The sequence below is a fragment of the Bos mutus genome, chromosome 2, assembly GCF_027580195.1.
Source record: "Bos mutus isolate GX-2022 chromosome 2, NWIPB_WYAK_1.1, whole genome shotgun sequence".
Classification (NCBI taxonomy): domain Eukaryota; kingdom Metazoa; phylum Chordata; class Mammalia; order Artiodactyla; family Bovidae; genus Bos; species Bos mutus.
Genome location: NC_091618.1, coordinates 117,181,762 through 117,202,766, shown reverse-complemented (window position 1 = coordinate 117,202,766; position 21,005 = coordinate 117,181,762). Strand labels below are relative to the sequence as shown.

Genomic DNA, 21,005 nt, shown 5'->3' with positions numbered 1-21,005 from the left:
AATTAGTAACTTTCAGATTGTTCTGCATGAATATGGTCCAGAGTCTCCATTTTCCCATCTATAAGTCTACAGGCTACTGATAATGTACACAAGTGCCTAACTTGGCATGTGGTATGCACTCAAGAAATGGTAGTCTCATTTTATTTCCTGAGTTTGGTTGTCTTTGAGTTTGAGATAATATGTAACACCAGATTTTTCTCTCTTTTTGATTCAATTTGATGACATACATCTTTTAAATATGTGGCTCACAGGACAGAACATATAGGTACCACTTAGTTTCATTCAACCATCTGTTAATTGTGGCTATTTAATTTGAAATTAATTAAAGTTAACTCTAAACTCATAAAAAATTCAGTTAGTCGCGTGAGTCACACTTAAAGTGCTCAAAGTTACTTGCAGCTAGTAGACGGGGTCCACGCTGAATATTTCCATCATAGTAGAAAGTTCTATTGGACAGCACTCCAGAGAATATGGGTAAATCTTGCACTTACCTAACACAAAATTTAATAAGCTAAATTATTTTAATATTTTTATTTCTCTGTTAATAGCCTTTACCACTCACATCTCACTGAGGTAATCGTGTAACCACAGGTGAACTACTTTCCCCCTCACGTTTTCCTAAACACAGCTTTGGCTTTCTCACCCGTCTGCCTTCAATACCCTCGTCTTCTTAAAGCTTTCTCAGTCCTCTCCCTTATATCTCCCTCCCTCGCTCCTTCAGGACGCATTCTCTGTTTCTATTCATGCTCTAGTCTGTTGTTCTTTTGGCGATTAAACAGGCAGCTTGCAACTTTGCTGTCAGTTCTTATTTATTGCACTTCTATGTAGCTCATTTATAATGATTTAACTTTTAATGTACTTTAATCTTGCCCCAGCTGGATTATACCTCAATGAAAATTGGAACTTCAGTTCAGAGTTTGTCCTTCCAAGTTGCTTGGCACAGCGTCTTGCCCCCAATAAGCACTTGCCTTATTCTTTTATTGACGTGATTTGATTCCCACAGTCAAACACTAATGAATCATTCATAAAATGTTGAGTTCCTACCTCAAGCAAGAACTGGTATTTACTGTGAATATACATAGATAACTCTTAAGTTAGGTAAAAGTTAAAGAAATAAACATTTTGTCACATTTAAACTCAATCAGTAACAACTCTGCAATGCTAGGTTTTTTTGCTCCTGCGAGAGTTGCGTTCCTGCGGGATTTGAGGACCAATCAGCAGTGCCGACGGAGCCCCGCCTTCCATTGGCCGACGTCGTCCCAGAAGCACGTGCTGGGCTGGGCCAGCAGTACAGTCTTTGAGGCGCTGCTGCGGTATCGCCAGCGTTGATCTCAGGACAGACTGTGGCTCACAGCTGCACGTTGACGCTAAAGGTTCTGCAAGGAGGCAGAGGACGGAGCCACTGGCCCTGAGGTAAGTATGGGACTAGCTAGGAGGGAGTGGCCTGCGACCTCATGTGATCTGAACACCGTTATGGACCACGATACAATTTAGGCCTGGGTTCACTCAGAGACGGAGAAGGCAGTGGCACCCCACTCCAGTACTCTTGCCTGGAAAATCCCATGGATAGAGGAACCTGGTAGGCTGCAGTCCATGGGGTTGCAAAGAGTCGGACACGACTGAGCGACTTCACTTTCACTTTTCACTTTCACGCATTGGAGAAGGAAATGGCAACCCACTCCAGTGTTCTTGCCCGGAGAATCCCAGGGACGGGGGAGCCTGGTGGGTTGCCGTCTATGTGGTCGCACAGAGTCGGACACGACTAAAGTGACTTAGCTCACTCAGAGAGGAGTATCCCAACCGTCCGGATAGTAAGAAGCTCTCCCTTAGCCCTAGCCAGGTGGGGCCTGAGTAGTCTTAAGTAAAACAGAATTCTGACTGTTTCTACCAGGGGCCTCGCTGCAGCCCTTCTGATTTCTGGATGGGACTGATTTTGAGCCGAACCTTCAGCCCATGTTTAGCAGAAGTCAGCCTCCAAAAGGAGGTGGTGGCATGCTGAGATTCAATTCAGTCGCTCAGTGTCCGACTATTTGCGACCCCATGGACTGTGTAGCACGTCAGGCCTTCCTGTCCATCACCAACTTCGGGAGCTTACTCAAACTCATGTCCATCGAGTGCGTGATGCCATCCAACCATCTCATCCTCTGTCCTCCCCTTCTCCTGCCTTAAATCTTTCCCAGCATCAGGGTCTTTTCCAAGGAGTCAGTTCTTCGCATCAGGTGGCCAAAGTATCGGAGTTTCAGCTTCAGCATCAGTCCTTCTAATTAATATTCAGGACTGATTTCCTTTAGGATGGACTGGTTGGATCTCTATTGCGGTCCAAGGGACTCTCAAGAGTCTTCTTCAACACCGCAGTTCAAAAGCTTACCTGAGGTTACTGATATTTCTCCTGGCAATCTTGATTCCAGCTTGTGCTTCATCCAACCCAGCATTTTGCATAATGTACTTTGCATATAAGTTAAATAAGCAGGGTGGTAATAAACCGCCTTGACTACTCCTTTCCTGATTTGGAACCAGTGTGTTGTTCCATGTCCAGTTCTAACTGTTGCTTCTTGACCTGCATACAGATTTCTCAGGAGGCAGGTCAGGTGGTCTGGTATTCCCATCTCTTAAAGAATTTTGCAGTTTGATGTGATCCACACAGTCAAAGGCTTTGGCATAGTCAATAAAGCAGCAGTAGATGTTTTTCTGGAACTCTCTTGCTTTTTTGATGATCTAGCAGATGTTGGCAATTTGATCTCTGGTGCCTCTCTGCCTTTTCTAAATCCATCTTGAACATCTGGAAGTTCACGGTTCATGTACTGTTGAAGCCTGGCTTGGAGAATTTTGAGCATTATTTTACTAGCATGTGAGAGGAGTGCAATTGTGTGATAGTTTGAACTTTCTTTGGCAATTAGGAGTTTGGAAAGCTGGATTCTTGTTCCAGGTCATAGGTTCAAGTACAGCAGATTAGCAAGGATAAAGACTATAGAAACACCTATGCATGTGGTTCATAAACATGAAACGATTTACCCAGGGTCACATCTTTGTGATACATTCCACTCCAGTGTTTTTTCCCACTACAACATGCATAATCCCACTTAATTTTTTAAAATCAGTGTAGTATTCATCCTTAAAATATTCTAGTGAGCTTCTCTTTCCTCTTTCATCACTTCAGTTATATGGACTTCTTAGACTTTAATGGTATCTTAGTTGTTTTTTTACCACATTCCTCTTTTTATGGGCAAAATTAGAAATGTCAGTGGTATGTACCAGTATTAAAAAGTTTTTTCACTTACTCCTCGTTAAGTATTTTCACTCAGTTTAGCAGCTGCAGTGTGTCAGACATTATGTTCAACACAGGGTTGCCTCAATCACTCTTAGAAGGGAATTGTTGAAATTAAAAATCTAGGATTATAGATGTAATTCTCTCATCTTTCACCATCTCTCTCTACTTTTCATCAGCTTATGACTTGAAATGAGCTCTACGTGCTTCATTTTTCTCATCCATAAAAAACGGAGATGTTAATAGTATCTATCTCACATGGCTGACGTGGAGATTAAATACATTAATAATGTGTACAGGCTTACACATTAGAATATGCCTGGCATTAAGTAAGCATGTGTAATTGCTTGCTACTCTTATCTTGGTCTATTTAGTTTTAGAATTCGTTTTTGGATGAGTGATCATTCTCATACCAGATATCATATCTTTGTCTATTTCAGTGAGATATTTCTTCTTAGTTACTAAGTACTAGTAGAGTGCCAAATGATTATAAGACAAAATGACTTCCCTTGAGATCCTTCCTGGTCTTCTTGTGTCCTCCCTTGCTGCCATTGCTGAATCTACTGGTTTTAATGCACTTTGAAGAGGGATCTTAGATACTTGCACAGCAGTGATTAAAGACGGCAGCAGTGTTTTGTGTTAAATACTGATAGTTTGAACAGTGACAATATATATTTTCTTAGTGACTTGCATGTAAAATCTGTGTTAATAAGCAAAATATTTTGTTTTATCCTTTTTTTAAAGTCTAGTTTCCTGAATTACCGGTAAAATTTAATTGGTATAAAAATCAATCTGATCTTTCTGCTTTATATAAAAATTGGAAAGAAAGTTTCCTTTAGTACTGAGATGACATTTGGGTTCTCGTAGATTCTTTTTTTTAGTTTATTTTTAATTGGTGGATAATTGATTTACAGTGTTGTGTTGATTTCTGCCATACAACAGCATGAACCAGCCATAAGTATACATATGTCCCCTCCCTAACGTTTTTGTATTACACAAGCTTTACTGGTGTAGTGAATACATTTTACTAAAGGCCATATGTTTGTTTTAGTGACTCAGGTTTTCCTCTCTATGTCCTTTATTCAAAGGTTCAGTGAATTCTGTACCTATACAGAAAGTTGATAGAACTCACCTAGTTAGAAATTGAATGCAGTATTTTGATTTAAGTTTGGAATTTTAAAGTAATCTTCTCTTGGATAAAGTTTTTTTTTTTTTTATTTTATTTTATTTTATTTAACTTTACAATATTGTATTGGTTTTGCCATATATCAAAATGAATCTGCCACAGGTATACATGTGTTCCCCATCCTGAACCCTCCTCCCTCCTCCCTCCCCATACCATCCCTCTGGGTCATCCCAGTGCACCATCAGCCCCAGGCATTAGACCTAAAGCACTGATTAACAGTTGAATTGTTTTGGATACTGCCCAAAGAAAACTTCTGTCCTCCCTTTAAGTGGATTATTGACACTGATTTGGGTTTCTACATAAGTAGTAGTGGTATTTTTAGTAGTGCTGGTAGTGGTAAAGAACCTGCCTGCCAATGCAGTAGCTACATCTCTTGCCAATGGAGAGACACAAGTTCGATCCCTGGGTCAGGAAGATCCCTTAGAGTGGGGCGTGACAGCCGACACCAGTATTCTTTCCTGGAGAATCCCACAGACGGAGGATCCTGGCAGGCTGCAATCCATCAGATCAGATCAGATCAGATCAGTCGCTCAGTCGTGTCTGACTCTTTGCGACCCCATGAATCACAGCACGCCAGGCCTCCCTGTCCATCACCAACTCCCGGAGTTCACTCAGACTCATGTCCATCGAGTCAGTGATGCCATCCAGCCATCTCATCCTCTGTTGTCCCCTTCTCCTCCTGCCCCCAATCCCTTCCAGCATCAGAGTCTTTTCCAATGAGTCAACTCTTCGCACGAGGTGGCCAAAGTACTGGAGTTTCAGCTTTAGCATCATTCCATAGGGTCCCACAGAGCTGGACACAACTGAAGCAACTTAGCATGCATGCATGCACATGGTACATACAGATGAAATACTAGTTTCACTGTAATAGTTACTTGGCGTGCTAAGTCATGTCCGTTGTGTCCAACTCTTTGAAACCCCATAAACTGTAGCCTGCCAGGCTCCTCTGTCCATGGGATTCTTTAGGTGAAAATACTGGAGTGGGTTGCCATGCCCTTCTCCAGGATAGTTACTTTAGTTAAACAGTATTGTTTTTTCAATATTGTCAGAATAACACAAACATTTTCTATTTCTCAATTGAGCTATGAAGGTAAAAATGTGCCTAGAACCTGTCAAAGAATTAGGAATTTTCATGATGTCTGTAACAGTAACTCTTATGTTGGAATCCATCCCCACTTCCACTGCCCCAGCACCCATTCTTCAAAGAACACAAGCTGCAGGAAAACAAAACCAAGGTACTGCAGTCATTAGCATTTTAAGCTACATTTGTTCAATAAGTTCGAATTATTTTAGTTTTTATATCATTTTACATGGATGAGGCATTTATTTAGGTACCCAGTAGAGTTTTGGGCAGTCTTAACAAAAGTATCTTTGTACAGAATTTATTGTGTATGTCTATCACCATAAAATAAAATCTTTCCTACTTAGGACCACGTATTTTCTGCTATGTATACTAATGCTGACTGAACTCAATATTGTTATTTAATTATTTTCAGGTAATGCTTGATTTAGTCTTGGTAGATTTGTTTACCACTTAGAGTGTAAAGTAAACATGAAATTATATATTATATGTGTCTTGCCTCATTCCATATGTAGCCTCATTCTGCATGGTATTTTATAGTTTTGTCTATTATTGCAGGCATATAAGTACTTATAATAAACATTGTATTTAATCATCTTTCCAACTTGTTCTATCTTTATTTTTAAGTGAGGAAGTACCAATTTAGACATATATGCTTCACATAATTTTTTACACATGTACTTTTTGGAAGTGAAAAGAAAGAATATAATTGATTTAGGTAAATCACTATAATTGTCTGAAGAAGTGAAGAAGTGAAGTTGCTCAGTCGTGTCTGACTCTTTGCGACCCCATGGACTATAGCCTGCCAGGCTCCTCTGTCCATGGAATTTTCCACGCAAGAGTACTGGAGTGGGGTGCCATTTTCTTCTCCAGGGGACCTTTCCAACCCAGGGATTGAACCCCGGTCTCCCACATTGCAGGCAGACACTTTACCGTCTGAACCACCAGAGAACCCCATAATTGTCTGAAGGCTGACGTAAAACCAGGCTTATACCAATAGCAGTTTCTAAAGTAGCTATAGCTAGAAATTAAAAATAAATCTGATAAATGAGACTCTTTATAAAACTGAATGCTATGTTTGTGTTTTTGAGCACTCAGAATTTAAAGCACATGCTTTAAATTATATTTTGGTTTAATATCATTAATACTTCAGTCAAAGTGTTGAAATTCCTTTTTCTCCAGCTTTGCAAATCTGATATTTTCTTTGGTCTGTGGTTTTAATGTTTCATTGCAGAACAAAATGGCAGATGCTGAGGCAGGCAAGAAGATCTTTATTCAAAAATGTGCTCAGTGTCACACAGTGGAGAAAGGCGGAAAACACAAGACTGGTCCAAATCTCTGGGGCCTTTTTGGCAGAAAAACAGGACAAGCGCCAGGATTTTCTTATACCGAGGCAAACAAAAACAAAGGTAAAAGCTAGGCAGTTGTTGGAGAGAACCAGAAACTTTGTAGCAAAGAAGAAAACACAGGATTTGATATTATAATAATTTCCTAATTTGTAGTATTAAAAATGAAATCCACATTTATATTACAGAAATATTAATGTATATCAAAAGATCTGTGTTTGGATAACTGGTCATGTTTTTATCAGCAAGATTAGCAATCTTCTGTAGCATTAATTTTTTGCCTATACAAGACACTTCATTTTTAGCAATACATTTATCTTGAAAAAGCATAAGCTGAATTTAAAAAATCAAATTATGTTTTAATGGCATAATGGTAGTTTTCTATTTCTGGTAGTGATTCTTAGCAGGGTGGAAAAGTATATTCAATTTGAAAAAGTATATTCAGTTATTTTTCAGCTTGAAAAAGTATAGTCAGTCATTTCTTTGTTGGATAGAAGGTATGTAGATGGCAGTTAATTTTAGGTTGAAATTAAAAATAGTTGCAAAAGACTAATATGTTTGCAAAGCAATTTATTACTCCTGGAGATATCTGTATCTATATATATTTATAAATATAGTTAGCATTCATTTAAAAAATAAAGTACTTCTCTGTTTTGAACTGTTCTTGGGATCTGAGCATTTCTTACTGGTCCAAATTTCATATCACTACTATACTACTGTTTGGAAAGATTTTTATTTTATTTTATTTTATATTTCTTTTTATTTTTCTAGTAGATGAAATTCACATAAATACAATTAGCCATTTTGAAGTGTAAAATTCAGAAACATTTACTGTATCCACAGTGTTGTCCAATCACCACCTCTGTAGTTTCAAAGCTTTTTTGTTATCCCAGAAAAACCCTTGTACCCATTAAATAATCACTCCTCGTATCTATCTAGTAACTACCAGCCTTTGGCAATCACTTATCTGCTGTCTCAATGGATTTCCCTACTCTGGATATTTCATATGAAAGGAATCATATAATATATGATCTTTTGTGTTTGACTTCTTTTGCTTAGCATATTTTCATTGAACTTGAAGCATATATCAGTACTTTATTACTTTTTTATGGCTGGGTAATATTCCATTGCATATATATGTGTGTCTGTGTGTATGTATATATATATATATATATATATATATATATATATAATTTTTTAATTCATTTATCAATTGATGGACATTTGTATTGTTTCTACCTTGTACCGATTTTAAGCAGTACTGCTGTGAACATTTGTGAAAAATTGTTTGTTTGAATCCCTGTTTTCAGTTACGTTAAATCTATACCTAGGAGTGAAATTGCTGGATCAGTTAATAACTTTTTGAGGAAAAGTCAAACTGTTTTCCCGGAGAAGGCAATGGCAAATTGCCATTGCCTGGAAAATCCCATGGACGGAGGAGCCTGGTAGGCTGCAGTCCATGAGGTCGCTAAGAGTCTGACATGACTGAGCGACTTCACTTTGACTTTTCACTTTCATGCATTGGAGAAGGAAATGGCAACCCACTCCAGTGTTCTTGCCTGGAGAATCCCAGGGATGGGGGAGCCTGGTGGGCTGCCATCTATGGGGTCGCACAGAGTCGGACATGACTGAAGTGACTTGGCGGCAGCAGCAGCAACAAACTATTTTCCACAGTGGTTACACCATTTTTCTTTTCCATCGTCAATGGAGGAGGATTCTTATTTCTCTATATACTCACCCACACTTGTGATTTCCTTTTCTTCTCTTTTACTGCCATTTTAGTGGATATGAGGGCTTCCCAGGTAGCTTAGCAGTAAAGAATCTGCCTGCAATACAGGAGATGTGGGTTTGATCCTTGGGTTGAGAAGATCCTTGGGAGAAGGAAATGGCAACCCACTTCAGTATTCTTGTCTGGGAAATCCCATGGACAGAGAAACCTGGTGGGCTACAGCTCATGGGGTCTCAAAAGAGTTGGTCACAACTTAGCAACTAAAAACAATAGCAACAGTGGGTAGGAAGTAGCCTTGGTGACTTTGCTTTGTATTTCCTTAATGATCCATAATGCTGAACATTGTTTCATGTGCTTGTTGGCCATTTGTATATTTTCTTTGGAAAAATGTCTGTTGATATTCTCTACCCATTTTTTATTCGAGTTGACTTTTTGTCAGGTTTTAAGAGTTCTTTCCGGGTGGTACAATGGTAAAGAATCCACCTGCCAATGCAGGAGACACAAGAGACATATGGTTGATCCCTGGGTTGGGAAGATCCCCTGGAGTAGGAAATGGCAACAAGACTCCAGTATGCTTGCCTGGAAAGTTCCATTGACAGAGGAGCCTAATGGGCTACAGTTCATGGGGTCACAGAGAGTTGGACACGACTGAGAGGAGCCAGAGATCAAATTGCCAACATCCGCTGGATCATGGAAAAAGCAAGAGAGTTCCAGAAAAACATCTATTTCTGCTTTATTGACTATGCCAAAGCCTTTGACTGTGTGGATCACAATAAACTGTGGAAAATTCTGAAAGAGATGGGAATACCAGACCACCTGACCTGCTTCTTGAGAAACCTATATGCAGGTCAGGGGGCAACAGTTAGAACTGGACATGGAACAACAGACTGGTTCCAAATAGGAAAAAGGAGTACGTCAAGGCTGTATATTATCACCCTGCTTGTTTAACTTATATGCAGAGTACATCATGAGAAATGCTGGACTAGAAGAAACACAAGCTGGAATCAAGATTGCCGGGAGAAATATTAATAACCTCAGATATGCAGATGACACCACCCTTATGGCAGAAAGTGAAGAGGAACTCAAAGCCTCTTGATGAAGGTGAAAGTGGAGAGTGAAAAAGTTGGCTTAAAACTCAACATTCAGAAAATGAAGATCATGGCATCTGGTCCCATCACTTCATGGGAAATAGATGGGGAAACAGTGGAAACAGTGTCAGACTTTATTTTTTGGGCTCCAAAATCACTGCAGATGGTGACTGCAGCCATGAAATTAAAAGACACTTACTCCTTGGAAGGAAAGTTATGACCAAATTAGATAGCATATTCAAAAACAGAGACATTGCTTTGCCAACAAAGGTTCGTCTAGTCAAGGCTATGGCTTTTCCTGTGGTCATGTATGGATGTGAGAGTTGGACTGTGAAGAAGGCTGAGCGCCGAAGAATTGATGCTTTTGAACTGTGGTGTTGGAGAAGACTTTTGAGAGTCCCTTGGACTGCAAGGAGATCCAACCAGTCCATTCTGAAGGAGATCAGCCCTGGGATTTCTTTGGAGGGAATGATGCTGAAGCTGAAACTCCAGTACTTTGGCCACCTCATGCGAAGAGTTGACTCATTGGAAAAGACTCTGATGCTGGGAGGGATTGGGGGCAGGAGGAAAAGGGGACGACAGAGGATGAGATGGCTGGATGGCATCATTGACTCAATGGACGTGGGTCTGGGTGAACTCCGGGAGTTGGTGATGGACAGGGAGGCCTGGCGTGCTGTGATTCATGGGGTCGCAAAGAGTCGGACACGACTGAGCGACTGAAGTGAACTGAACTGAGCACACATGTGCTGCACTGCACTGCAAGAGGTGTCCATGTATTCTGAATATTAAACTCTTATCAAATAAGTGACTTGCAGTTTTTTTCTCTTATTCTGTAGATTGTCTTTGTTTTTAAAAATAATGTCTTTTGATGAACAGTGGTTTTTAATTTGTATGAAGTCTGTTTATTTTTATTGTTGATGTTGCTTGTGTTTTGGATGTTAAATCTAAGAATCTATCACCATATCAAAGGTCATAAAGATTTACCCTATATTTTCTTCTAATAGTTTTAGTTCTTACATTTAGGTCACTGTCTTACCTCTAATTAATTATCATTAAGTTTTTATATAGAGTGAGGTAGTGGTCCAACTGTATTCTTTTGCATGTGGTTATTTAGTTGTCCTTGCACCATTTGTTGAAGGGATTCATTCTTTCACAGTTGAATGGAATTTACTCGCTTGTTGAAAATCAGTTGACCATATATGTTAAGGTTTACGTCTGGACTCTCCGCTCTCTTCCATTTGTCTGCATGTCTGTTCTTGCAGACATACAGTAGTGAAATGCAGCCTGTTGCCTTTCTGTTCTTATACTACTGCCACACTGTTTTGGTTATTGTAGCTTCCTAATACATTTTGAAATTCAGAGGGATGAGCCCTCCAGCAGTGTTTTTATTTTTCAGTATTTCTTTGGCTTTTCAGGACCCTTTGTAACTTCCTGAGTTTGAAGATCATTTTTCCATTTCTGCAAAAAAGACCTATAGAATTTTGATAGAGATTGCATAACATCTGTAAATTGTTTTGGCGAGTATTGCCATTTTAACAGTATTAACATTATATTCTATGAACATGGGATGCCTTTCCAGTTTTTGGCATGGGTGTTCAATCAGTTGCATCCGACTCTCTGTGACCCCATGAACTGTATCCCACCAGGTTCCTCTGTCTATAGCATGTTCCAGGCAAGAATACTGGAGTGAGTTGCCGTTTCGTACCCCAGGAGATCTTCCTGATTCAGGGATGAAACCCATGTCTCTTGTGTCTCCTGCATTGGCAGATGGATTCTTTACCACTGCACCACCAGACAAGCCATGTTGATCTTGTACTGTGCAACTTTGCTAAATTCGTTTATTATCTCTAGTAGATTTTTTGTGATTCTTTAGCATTTTCTATGTAGAGAATTATGTCACCTGTGAATAGAGATAGTTTTGCTTCCTTCCCAACCTGAGTAGCTTTTATTTGTCATTTTTTCCTAATTGCTCTGGCTAAGACTTATGGTAGAATTCTGAATAGCTCTGGTAAAAGTGAGAATCTTGATCTTGTTCCTGATCTTAGAGGGAAAGGGTTCCATTTTTTACCTTGAATATGGTGCTAGCTCTAGGTTTTCCATAAATTCTGTTTTCCATGTTAAGCAAGGTCCTTTCTATTGCTAGTTTGCTGAATGTTTTTTCTCATGAAAAGGTTTTGGATTTTGTGAAATGCTTTTTCTGCGTCTGTTGAGATAATCATGTGTTTTTTTTTCCCCTTTTGCTCTATTAATGTTTGTATTATATTGGTTTTCCTGTGTTGAACTATTCTTGCATTCCTGGGATAAATCCCAATTGGTCGTAGTGTGTAGTTCTTTTAACAGTGCTGTTGAATTTAACTTGCTAGTACTTTGTTGAAGATTTTTACATAAGAGATAATTGGTTTGTCATTTTCTTGTGATGTCTTTACTTGGTGTTTGAAGAAGTTTTAAATATAGATTATTGGAAGTTGCAAATCCTTTCATTAGTGATTTGAATTTAGTACTAAAAATTTACTTAATAGGTTTTATACTGCTTATATAGACAAAATTGGGCTTCCCTGGTGGCTGAGTGGTAAAGAACCTGCCTACCAGTGTAGGAGATGAAGGTTCAATTCCTGGGTTGGGAACATCCCCTGGAGAAGGAAATGGCACCCACTCCAGTATTTTTGCCTGCGAAATCCCATGGACAGAGGAGCCTGGCAGTCTACAGTTCATGGGGTTGCAAAAGAGTCAGATACGACTTAGCGACTAAATGACAACAGCAACATAAACTAAATTACCTTACTTGGTTTAGCTTGGAGACCACGTTGTAGGAGAAAGGCTTTAATATGGGTACTTGGCATCTTGTGTACTATTTTTTATTTTCGAGTGCACAGGTAATAGCTTGCTTTTTGTCGAAAGAGGGATTCTACTTATTTCAACCTGTATTAATGTTTCTAGTAAGATAGTGTTTGGGGTTGGTCTCAGCCTATTACATTTCTTAATATGATTGCAAGGTGCACTTTCCTTTAGCAACAACATCAGGAAGCTGGAAAAAACAAAGTTTATTACTCACAGGTTCTTGAGGGCACACAGCATGCCTGGGGCACACAGTGTGGTCGCAGGTAGAGAGAGAGCACGGGCTTGGAGTTTTGCTTTTATTGGGGTTGAGGATGGGTTGCCTAGGGTTTTATGGGTTCACTCTTTACTGGTGAATTTAAAATATAAAAGCACGAATTAAAGCATGGGAAGGGAAAAGCAAGCAGGTCAGTCAAATAGGTATGTGGGTCTACCAGAGCTTTCTGAAGAAAGGGAACTTCATGGGTGGGCAGCCTGGCTCTCCATCTACTTGTGTAGTTGTTGCTCAGTCACTCAGTCATGTCTGACTCTCTGTGACCCCATGGACTGCAACATGCCAGGCTTTCCTGTCCTTCACCATCTCCCAAAGCTTGCTCAAACTCATGTCCATTTAGCTGGGTGATGCCATCCAACCAAATCGTCCTCTCCCATCCCCTTCTTCGCCTGCCTTCAGTCTTTCCCAATATCAGGGTCTTTTCCAGTGAGTTGGCTCTTAGAGTCAGGCAGCCAAAGTATTGGAGCTTCAGCCTCAGCATCAGTCCCTCCAATAAATATTCAGGATTGATTTCCTCTAGGATTGACTGGTTTGATCTCCTTGCAGTCCAAGGGACTCTGTGTAGCTGGTAGTGCATTTATTCAAAATGTGTATATTTGAAGGAGTTGCCTCAGCAATTGAAAGCTTAATGTTCAGCACTTATATTACAATCAAAAAGATTAATTGTGAGTTACTTATACTACAGATAGATAAGATGTAGTGAAATTTTTGTTATCTGGAATTTTGGAGAAAGAGACCTTATGGATAGTCAAATGGTTTGAGTAAAAGAAAATTAACACATCTAGATTGCCAGCTTTTTCTGTGCATATGTGAAAGTAAGATACTTTTCATTTTCTCAAAGCCTTGAGAGCAATGCCGTTTAGTAGGATAGAAAAGTGGCAAAGCCATTTGTTCCTAGACTTGGGTTCCCAGGCAAACTCTGATGAGGCGGGAAGTATATGCTAAGTCTGTTTTAGAGCAGTACTGCTACAACTTAGCATTGGAGGGCGGTAATAGTTTCCTAGGGCTGGTGTAACCAAGTACCATAATTTAGGTGGCTTAAAATAGTGGAAATTTATGGGTTCATAGCTCTGGAGGCTAGAAGTGTAAATCAGGATGTTGGCATGGCCATGGTCTTTCTGAAGCCTGAGGACAATCCTCCCTTGCTTCTTTCTAGCTTCTGGGTGTTTGCCAGTAAACTTGGAGTTTGGGGCCTTCAGCTGCATGACTCCAGCCTCTGCCTTCATTGTTACCTTGTCCGCATGTGTCTGTGTTCACATGGCCTTCTAGTAAGGATACTAGTAATATTGGACTGGGAGACCTATCCTTCTCAGTATGGCCTATCTTACTTTTCAGTTGTGATCATTACTAATCACAGCTGCAATGACCTTATTTCCAAACAAAGCCACATTCTGAGGCTCCAGAGGTTAGGGGTCTCAACACAGTTTTATTCAGGGGACACCGACAAAAAACGACCACATATATATAAAATACATATATAGACAATTGATAAAAATTCTTATATTAAAGCAACATAAAGTTTAATCTTTGTCAAGTCAAGGGTGTTTATCACCTTTTTAAAACATCTGTGTAGTTGTTACATTACTTACATTGGGCTAAGTCGCTTCATTTGCTTCTCTTTTTTCAACTCCATGGACTCTAGCCTACTAGGCGCCTCTGTCCATGGGATTCTCTAGGCAAGAATACTGGAGTGGGTTGCCATTTCTTACTCCAGGGGATCTTCCCAATCCAGGGATCAAACCCTTGTTTCTTAGGTCTCCTGCATTGGCAGGTGGGTTCTTTACCACTAGTGCCACCTGGGAAGCATAGTTGTTTTAATACAATATCATTGTATTTAGTATATGTAAAAGTGCTGGTTAGTAGATATTCTTTAATAAAGAATTTGTCTGGTCTTTATCTCAGGTTCTTGGGAGGGATCTGTAAAACATTGGAATTTCCCAGTGATAAGAGAGTTTGCCCTGGTGGCTCAAACGGTAAAAGAATCTGCCTGCAATGCTGGAGATCTGGGTTCAATCCCTGGGTCGGGAAGATCCCCTGGAGTAGGGGATGGCAACCCACTCCAGTATTCTTGTATGGAGAATTCCATGGACAGAGGAGCCTGGCAAGTTATATATAGTCCATGGAGTTACAAACAGTCAGACACAACTGAGAGACTAACACGTACACACACACACACACACACACGAGTGTCTTTGTTTTTCAACGTTGGGCCTTGGGATTGCAGCCTGAATGTATGCTGATGAGAAAATTCAGTAGGGCTCTTGATAGGGCTGGGACTGGCCAAGCTGGAAAGACCAACTCTTTGATTAGAGAATTGGGACTTTGGGCTAGGTGATAGCAGTCTAATCTCCAGGTATAGAGGGTAGGGGCTGGAGATTGAGTTTAGGCACATGGTGAGTGATGCAATCAGTCAAGTCTATGTAATGAAACCCCAATCAAAAACTCTGACCACTTTAAACTGGAAGCTCTATTTGAGCTTCCTGTTTGATAAGCACATCCGTGTACTAGAAGGGTGATGAGTCCTGATTCCACAGGGCCAGGACCCCCTGTGTTTGTGACTTTCCCAGAACTCACCATATGGGTCTCTTCACTTGGCTGGTACTGATTTGTATTGTTTATAGTAAAACTGTGATTTTTAAGTAGTGCTTTCCTGAGTTCTGTGAATTGTTTTACTGAATTATCATACCTAAGGGGGTCCTGGGAACCCTTAAATTTATAGCCAATTGGTTAGAAGTTTGGATGGGCTGGGTACCCTGAACTTGCAGTCTTGTTGGAAACTTTGGAGTCTGTGCTAACTCTAGACAGTTAGTATGAGAATTGAATTGCACTTATTACAGTAAGTCTTAAACTTGCATTTATTGTTTGCATTTATATGGCTCTCTAACTTTTCAAGTAATATTTTTCTATAGTGTCTTTATTTTATTATCCTCTTATAAGAACAGTCAACTTTTAAAGTTCTGATTTTTAGAACAGTTATTATTGTCCCTCTAGCTGCCAAAACTCTTTAACATTTTCTTTATTAATATTGATTTGAAATCATATTAAAACTTATTACAAATATATCTTTTATTATAGGCTATTGTCAAAGATAAAAGCTTATAAGGCTTGGCTTTAACATTATTTAACAATTAGAAATAAAATTTTTCCTAAGTGAGACTGTTTAAGTAGTATTTGTGACTTACTTGGGCATATAATATGAGTATTTGTTAGTTTTAATAATGAAATAAGAATGATAAGTAGCAGAATGAAATTGGACTCTCTTGTATATTACTGACAAAAATTAATTTGAAATGCATTAAAGATTTAAACATAAGACTGGAAACTATAAGACTCCTAGAAGAAAACATAGGGGAAAACTCTTCCATATTGGTCTTGACAGTGGTTTTCTGGATATGACACCAAAGGCACAAGCAAAAAGAACAAAAATAAATGAGACTATATCAAACTAAGGGCTTCCTTGGTAGCTCAGCTGGTAAAGAATCCACTGCAATGTAGGAGATCCCAGTTCGATTCCTGGTTTGGGAAGATCCTCTGGAGAAGGGATAGGCTACCCACTCCAGTATTCTTGGGCTTCTCTGGTGGCTCAGTTGGTAAATAATCTGCCTGCAATGTGGGAGACCTGGGTTTGATCCCTGGGTTGGGAAGAGCCCCTGGAGGAGGGCATGGTAACCCATTCCAATATTCTTGCCTGGAGAATCCCCATGGACAGAGGAGCCTCGTGGGCTATAGTCCATGGGGTCGCAAAGAGTTGGACACAACTGAGCAACTAAGCACAACACAGCACATCAAACTGAAAAGCTTCTGAACATCAAAAGAGACAATCAACAAGATTAAAAAGCACCCTACTAAATGGGAGAACATATTTACAAATCATGTATCTAATAAGGGGTTAATATCTAAAATATGTAAAGAACTCATACAACTCAATAGAGAGAAAACCAAACAGCCAAATTAAAAAATTTACAGAGGAAAAGAATAGATATTTTTCCAAAGAAGATACACAGATGGCCGACAGATACATGAAAAGGTGGCCATCATCACAAATGAGATTGTTACCTCACACCTTTAGAGTGGCTGTTATCAAAAGACAGGAAATAACAATTATTGGCAGGGATGTGGAGAAAAGGGAACCCTTTGCACTGTTGGTGGGAATGTAAATTGATGCAGCCACTGTGGAAAACAGTGTATAGTTTCCTCAAAAAGTTAAAAATATAACTACCATATGATCCAGTAATCCCACTCCTGGGTATACATCCAAAGGAAATGAAAATAGAACCTTGAAGAGGTATCTATACCTCCATGTTCAATATAGCATTATTTGCAACAGCCAAGATATTGAAATGACATAGAGTCCATTAATGGATAGATGAATGAAGAAGTGCTTTTTATACACAATAGAATACTATGCAGCCATGAGAAAGAAGGAAATCCTGCTATTTGCAACAACTTGGATGAATCTTGAGGGCATCATGCTAAGTGAAATAAGTCAGACAGAGAAAGACAAATCCTGTATAATATCACTTATATGTGGAATCTGAAAAAGCCAAGCTTAGAAAAATAGAGAGTAGAATTGTAGTGACCAGGGTGGGGAGTTAGGGTAATGGAGAGATATTGGTCAAAGGGTACAAACTTCCAGCTACAAGATTAACAAGTTCAGAGGATCTAATGTATAACATGGTGATTATAGCTAATAATCCTGTATTATATACTTGCAAGTTGCTAAGAGAGTATATCGGAGAAGGCAGTGGCACCCCACTCCAGTACTCTTGCCTGGAAAATCCCATGGATGGAGAAGCCTGGTAGGCTGCAGTCCATGGGGTCGCTAAGAGTCGGACACAACTGAGCGACTTCACTTTCACTTTTCACTTTCATGCATTGGAGAAGGAAATGGCAACCCACTCCAGTGTTCTTGCCTGGAGAATCCCAGGGGCAGGGGAGCCTGGTGGGCTGATGTCTATGGGGTCGCACAGAGATGGACACAACTGAAGTGACTTAGCAGCAGCAGAAGAGAGTATATCTTAAATGTTCTTACTACAAAAAAGAAATGGCAATTATGTGATGGGGTGGAGTTTTTTGCTCTTGCTATGGTGGTAATGAAAAATCAATATATAAATGTATCAAATCAACCTATTGTACACCTTAAACTTAGAGAATGTTATACGTCAATTATATCTCACTGCTGCTGCTGCTGTTGCTAAGTCACTTCAGTCGTGTCCGAGTCTGTGCTAAACTTTTTGGCTAGACTTAAAATAATTGGATGATTCTTTTAGTTCCTCAAGATTTTGTATGCTTTGTGTTGAATTATTCTTTGAAGAAATCTGAAGCCAGCCTGACTGTTTTCCATTATAAGTTAATCGGTTTTATTTTTATTTTATTCTTTCCCCCCTAAATTTCAGTAAAATTCTCATTAAAAATTAGGAACTTATTGGGTTGTGTGTAATCCTTGATTCATTTGTTTCGGAATTTCCTGGGATATGTATTCTTTCAGTTGGTAGACTCAGAACTTTTATTTTTGAAAGTTTTCTTGCACTACATGTTTTAAAAATTTTATACTTTTTCATTTGTTTTTTAAAGAAATGTTGCTTGGGCCATCAGTTGTACATATTTTGGATGTCTTTTGTCTACATATCTTCTATAACTTATTTTTCCTTTGATTGTTTTAAACTTTTAATTTTTTTCATTTTGTTTTTTTATCAATACTTTCAAGCCTGAGTGTGCTATCAGCAGTGTCTGTTCTTTTCGCTGTCATTTATGTCTTCTGTTTTTATCATTTTCTCCTTGACCCTTTGTAGTTCTGCTATAAATCCTTGATTTGTAAAGATCTTTTTTGAATCCATGGGGATGTGGTCATGATTTTTCTGATGATTTCTGATGTGTATATTTCATTTATCTTTTGGGTTTTTGTATTTCTGCTGTTGTGTGTATGTGTTTTTAGTGCTCTTTCATGCTGATTCCTTTTTAATTACTACTCATCTTTTGATGAGGATGATTCATCAGGATGGGTATGTGCAGAAGGTCAGTAAGAGTGAGGGTCTGAGCTTTCCATTTGGTTATGAAGTCTTCCTTACCCACAGTTATGTTTTAGAGATATGTGTATGTGTGAATGTTGGCTGGGGGGTTATTTGGCTCTTCAGCTGACCAAGTCTGGTAGTTCCAGGGTTACCCAGTACCTTTCTCTTCTATCCTGTAACAAGGTAGAATCTTTCTTTTAAAGATGTGTTTTCTTCTTTAATCCTGGCTCCCCTGGCCCTCCATGATATCAAATTGAATTTAGACTTTCAAAGCCAGTCAATATATACTGTACTCTTTTGGGGCCAGAGCGTCATGACTCTGCCCCTTAGGATTTGTCACCTATTCTGGAGAACTTTTGTCTTGAAATTAATGACAAGTGTCCTCTCACTCTGGTCCAGGTTTTATGTCTGTGGTAGTTTTCTAATTGTATAAAATTTGTGAGGTACTCCCTCAAGAATTTTATTAAAAGTAGAATTAGCATTTCTATTTCTCTTTGTTCATGTTCTTTTCAACTGGTTTCAGAAAGGAAAAAAAGTTAGAGGCAACCTTTTTCTCTGGTTTTAAAACTGGATTCCTGAAGTCATAAATTTTTGGTAGGGATCTAGACGGAGGCAGCTTGCTATGATTGGTAAAAAACCAACCGAGCAACTCCCCACCCCAAACATGGAACTGAGTTACTAGTCACAGGTTCCTGACTCTGTGGCCTTGTCATCTTAAGGTAAGTTATTATTCTCTCTTTGGGTCATCATTCACTTATCTGCAAAATGAGGATTTGGGTCAATTGACCTCTAAGATCTTTTCTAGAGTGAACTCTGTGACTCTAGGAGGATGGCACAACATGTCTGGGTTGGTGGTTCATTGGTGTACCTTAGATGATCTTAAACAGCATTGGATTTCTGTAAGAAACCCAAACAGGAGATCACCAAAGGCCAATTTTGGAATTTTCTTGTAGGTCAGAAACTGTAAGTATTTTCGGTTATAATAGCATTCCTATTGAGTCCAAAAGTAAGCTTTTGTTCTCGAATGTAGATCACATCAGTAAGTAAGTTTTATAAATGTAATTATGCAAACTTAAAACTTATTTTCACCTTTATAGGCATTATCTGGGGAGAGCAGACTCTGATGGAATATTTGGAGAACCCAAAGAAATATATCCCTGGAACTAAAATGATCTTTGCTGGTCTTAAAAAGAAGAGTGAGAGAGAAGATCTTATTGAGTATTTGAAACAGGCAACATCTTCATGAAATGTTCTTGCAACTTAAAAATTATTAGTTATAAACCAAAATTTTCCAATTTCATGTTTTCCAATTTTACATGTTTAAAAAATTCATATTTGATCTTTCTTGATCAGCCTGTAAGTAAGTTTAACATTTTAAAATAAAAGTTGATGTTTTTGATTGTGTGTAACCTACTTATCACATGCCCTTCGGAGTCTGAAGTTGATTTTGTCTGGTTGCTAAGAATGTGAGCAAGGTCAGGGTGGAGGAAGAGAGAGAAGGAAACTGAAACTTACTGTTCTTTAGTCGTCTCTACATGCACAAAATATTTTATAAATCTAGAAACTACCAGTGATAATGGAAATAGTTTCCACATACTTATTTCTCTGCATTTTAAATGTAAATATAGCAGACATTAGGTTTAATTTTCATTAAGTTGTTTTGATTATATGTTTGCTTTTTATTATGAACAATACTTAAAGTAACTTTAAGGAAAAAAAAGTAGGGAAAATAAAGTCAAATATGGCAATGGCAGCCCACTCCAGTACTGTTGCCTGGAAAATCCCATGGATGGAGGAGCCTGGTGGGCTGCAGTCCATGGGGTCGCTAAGAGTCGGATACGACTGAGCAACTTCACTTTCACTTTTTCACTTTCATGCTTTGGAGAAGGAAATGGCAACCCACTCCAGGGTTCTTGCCTGGGGAATCCAGGGGCAGCAGAGCCTGGTAGGAGGCCGTCTATGGAGTCACACAGAGTCGGACATGACTGAAGTGACTTAGTAGCAGCAGCATGATCTTATCTAGGAATGTTATTGGGGAAAAAATTGCAATTGTTGACCATCAGTCAGTTCAGTTCAGTTCAGTTCAGTTCAGTTGCTCAGTCATGTCCAACTCTTTGTGACCCCATGAATCCCAGCACGCCAGGCGTCCCTGTCCATCACCAACTCCCGGAGTTCACTCAGACTCACGTC

At 39.2% G+C, this 21,005-nt stretch overlaps 1 protein-coding gene across 1 annotated transcript; it reads left to right on the top strand.

The window, feature by feature from the left end:
- The first annotated feature begins 1,171 nt into the window (after window positions 1-1,171).
- Window positions 1,172-20,077, top strand: LOC106700494 (cytochrome c 2). Its single transcript, XM_005900799.2, has 3 exons — window positions 1,172-1,413; window positions 6,767-6,941; window positions 19,913-20,077. Exons 2-3 carry the CDS (start codon window positions 6,773-6,775, stop codon window positions 20,059-20,061), a joined length of 318 nt encoding a protein of 105 aa, XP_005900861.1. The 5' UTR covers window positions 1,172-1,413; window positions 6,767-6,772; the 3' UTR covers window positions 20,062-20,077.
- The last annotated feature ends 928 nt before the right edge of the window (window positions 20,078-21,005 follow it).

Excerpts from the sequence above, each read along its gene's own strand:
- LOC106700494 (XM_005900799.2), top strand. The coding sequence starts at position 6,773 with ATGGCAGATGCTGAGGCAGGCAAGAAGATCTTTATTCAAAAATGTGCT. Across the intron at positions 6,942-19,912 it reads CGAGGCAAACAAAAACAAAG|GCATTATCTGGGGAGAGCAG; the intron begins GTAAAAGCTAGG and ends TCACCTTTATAG.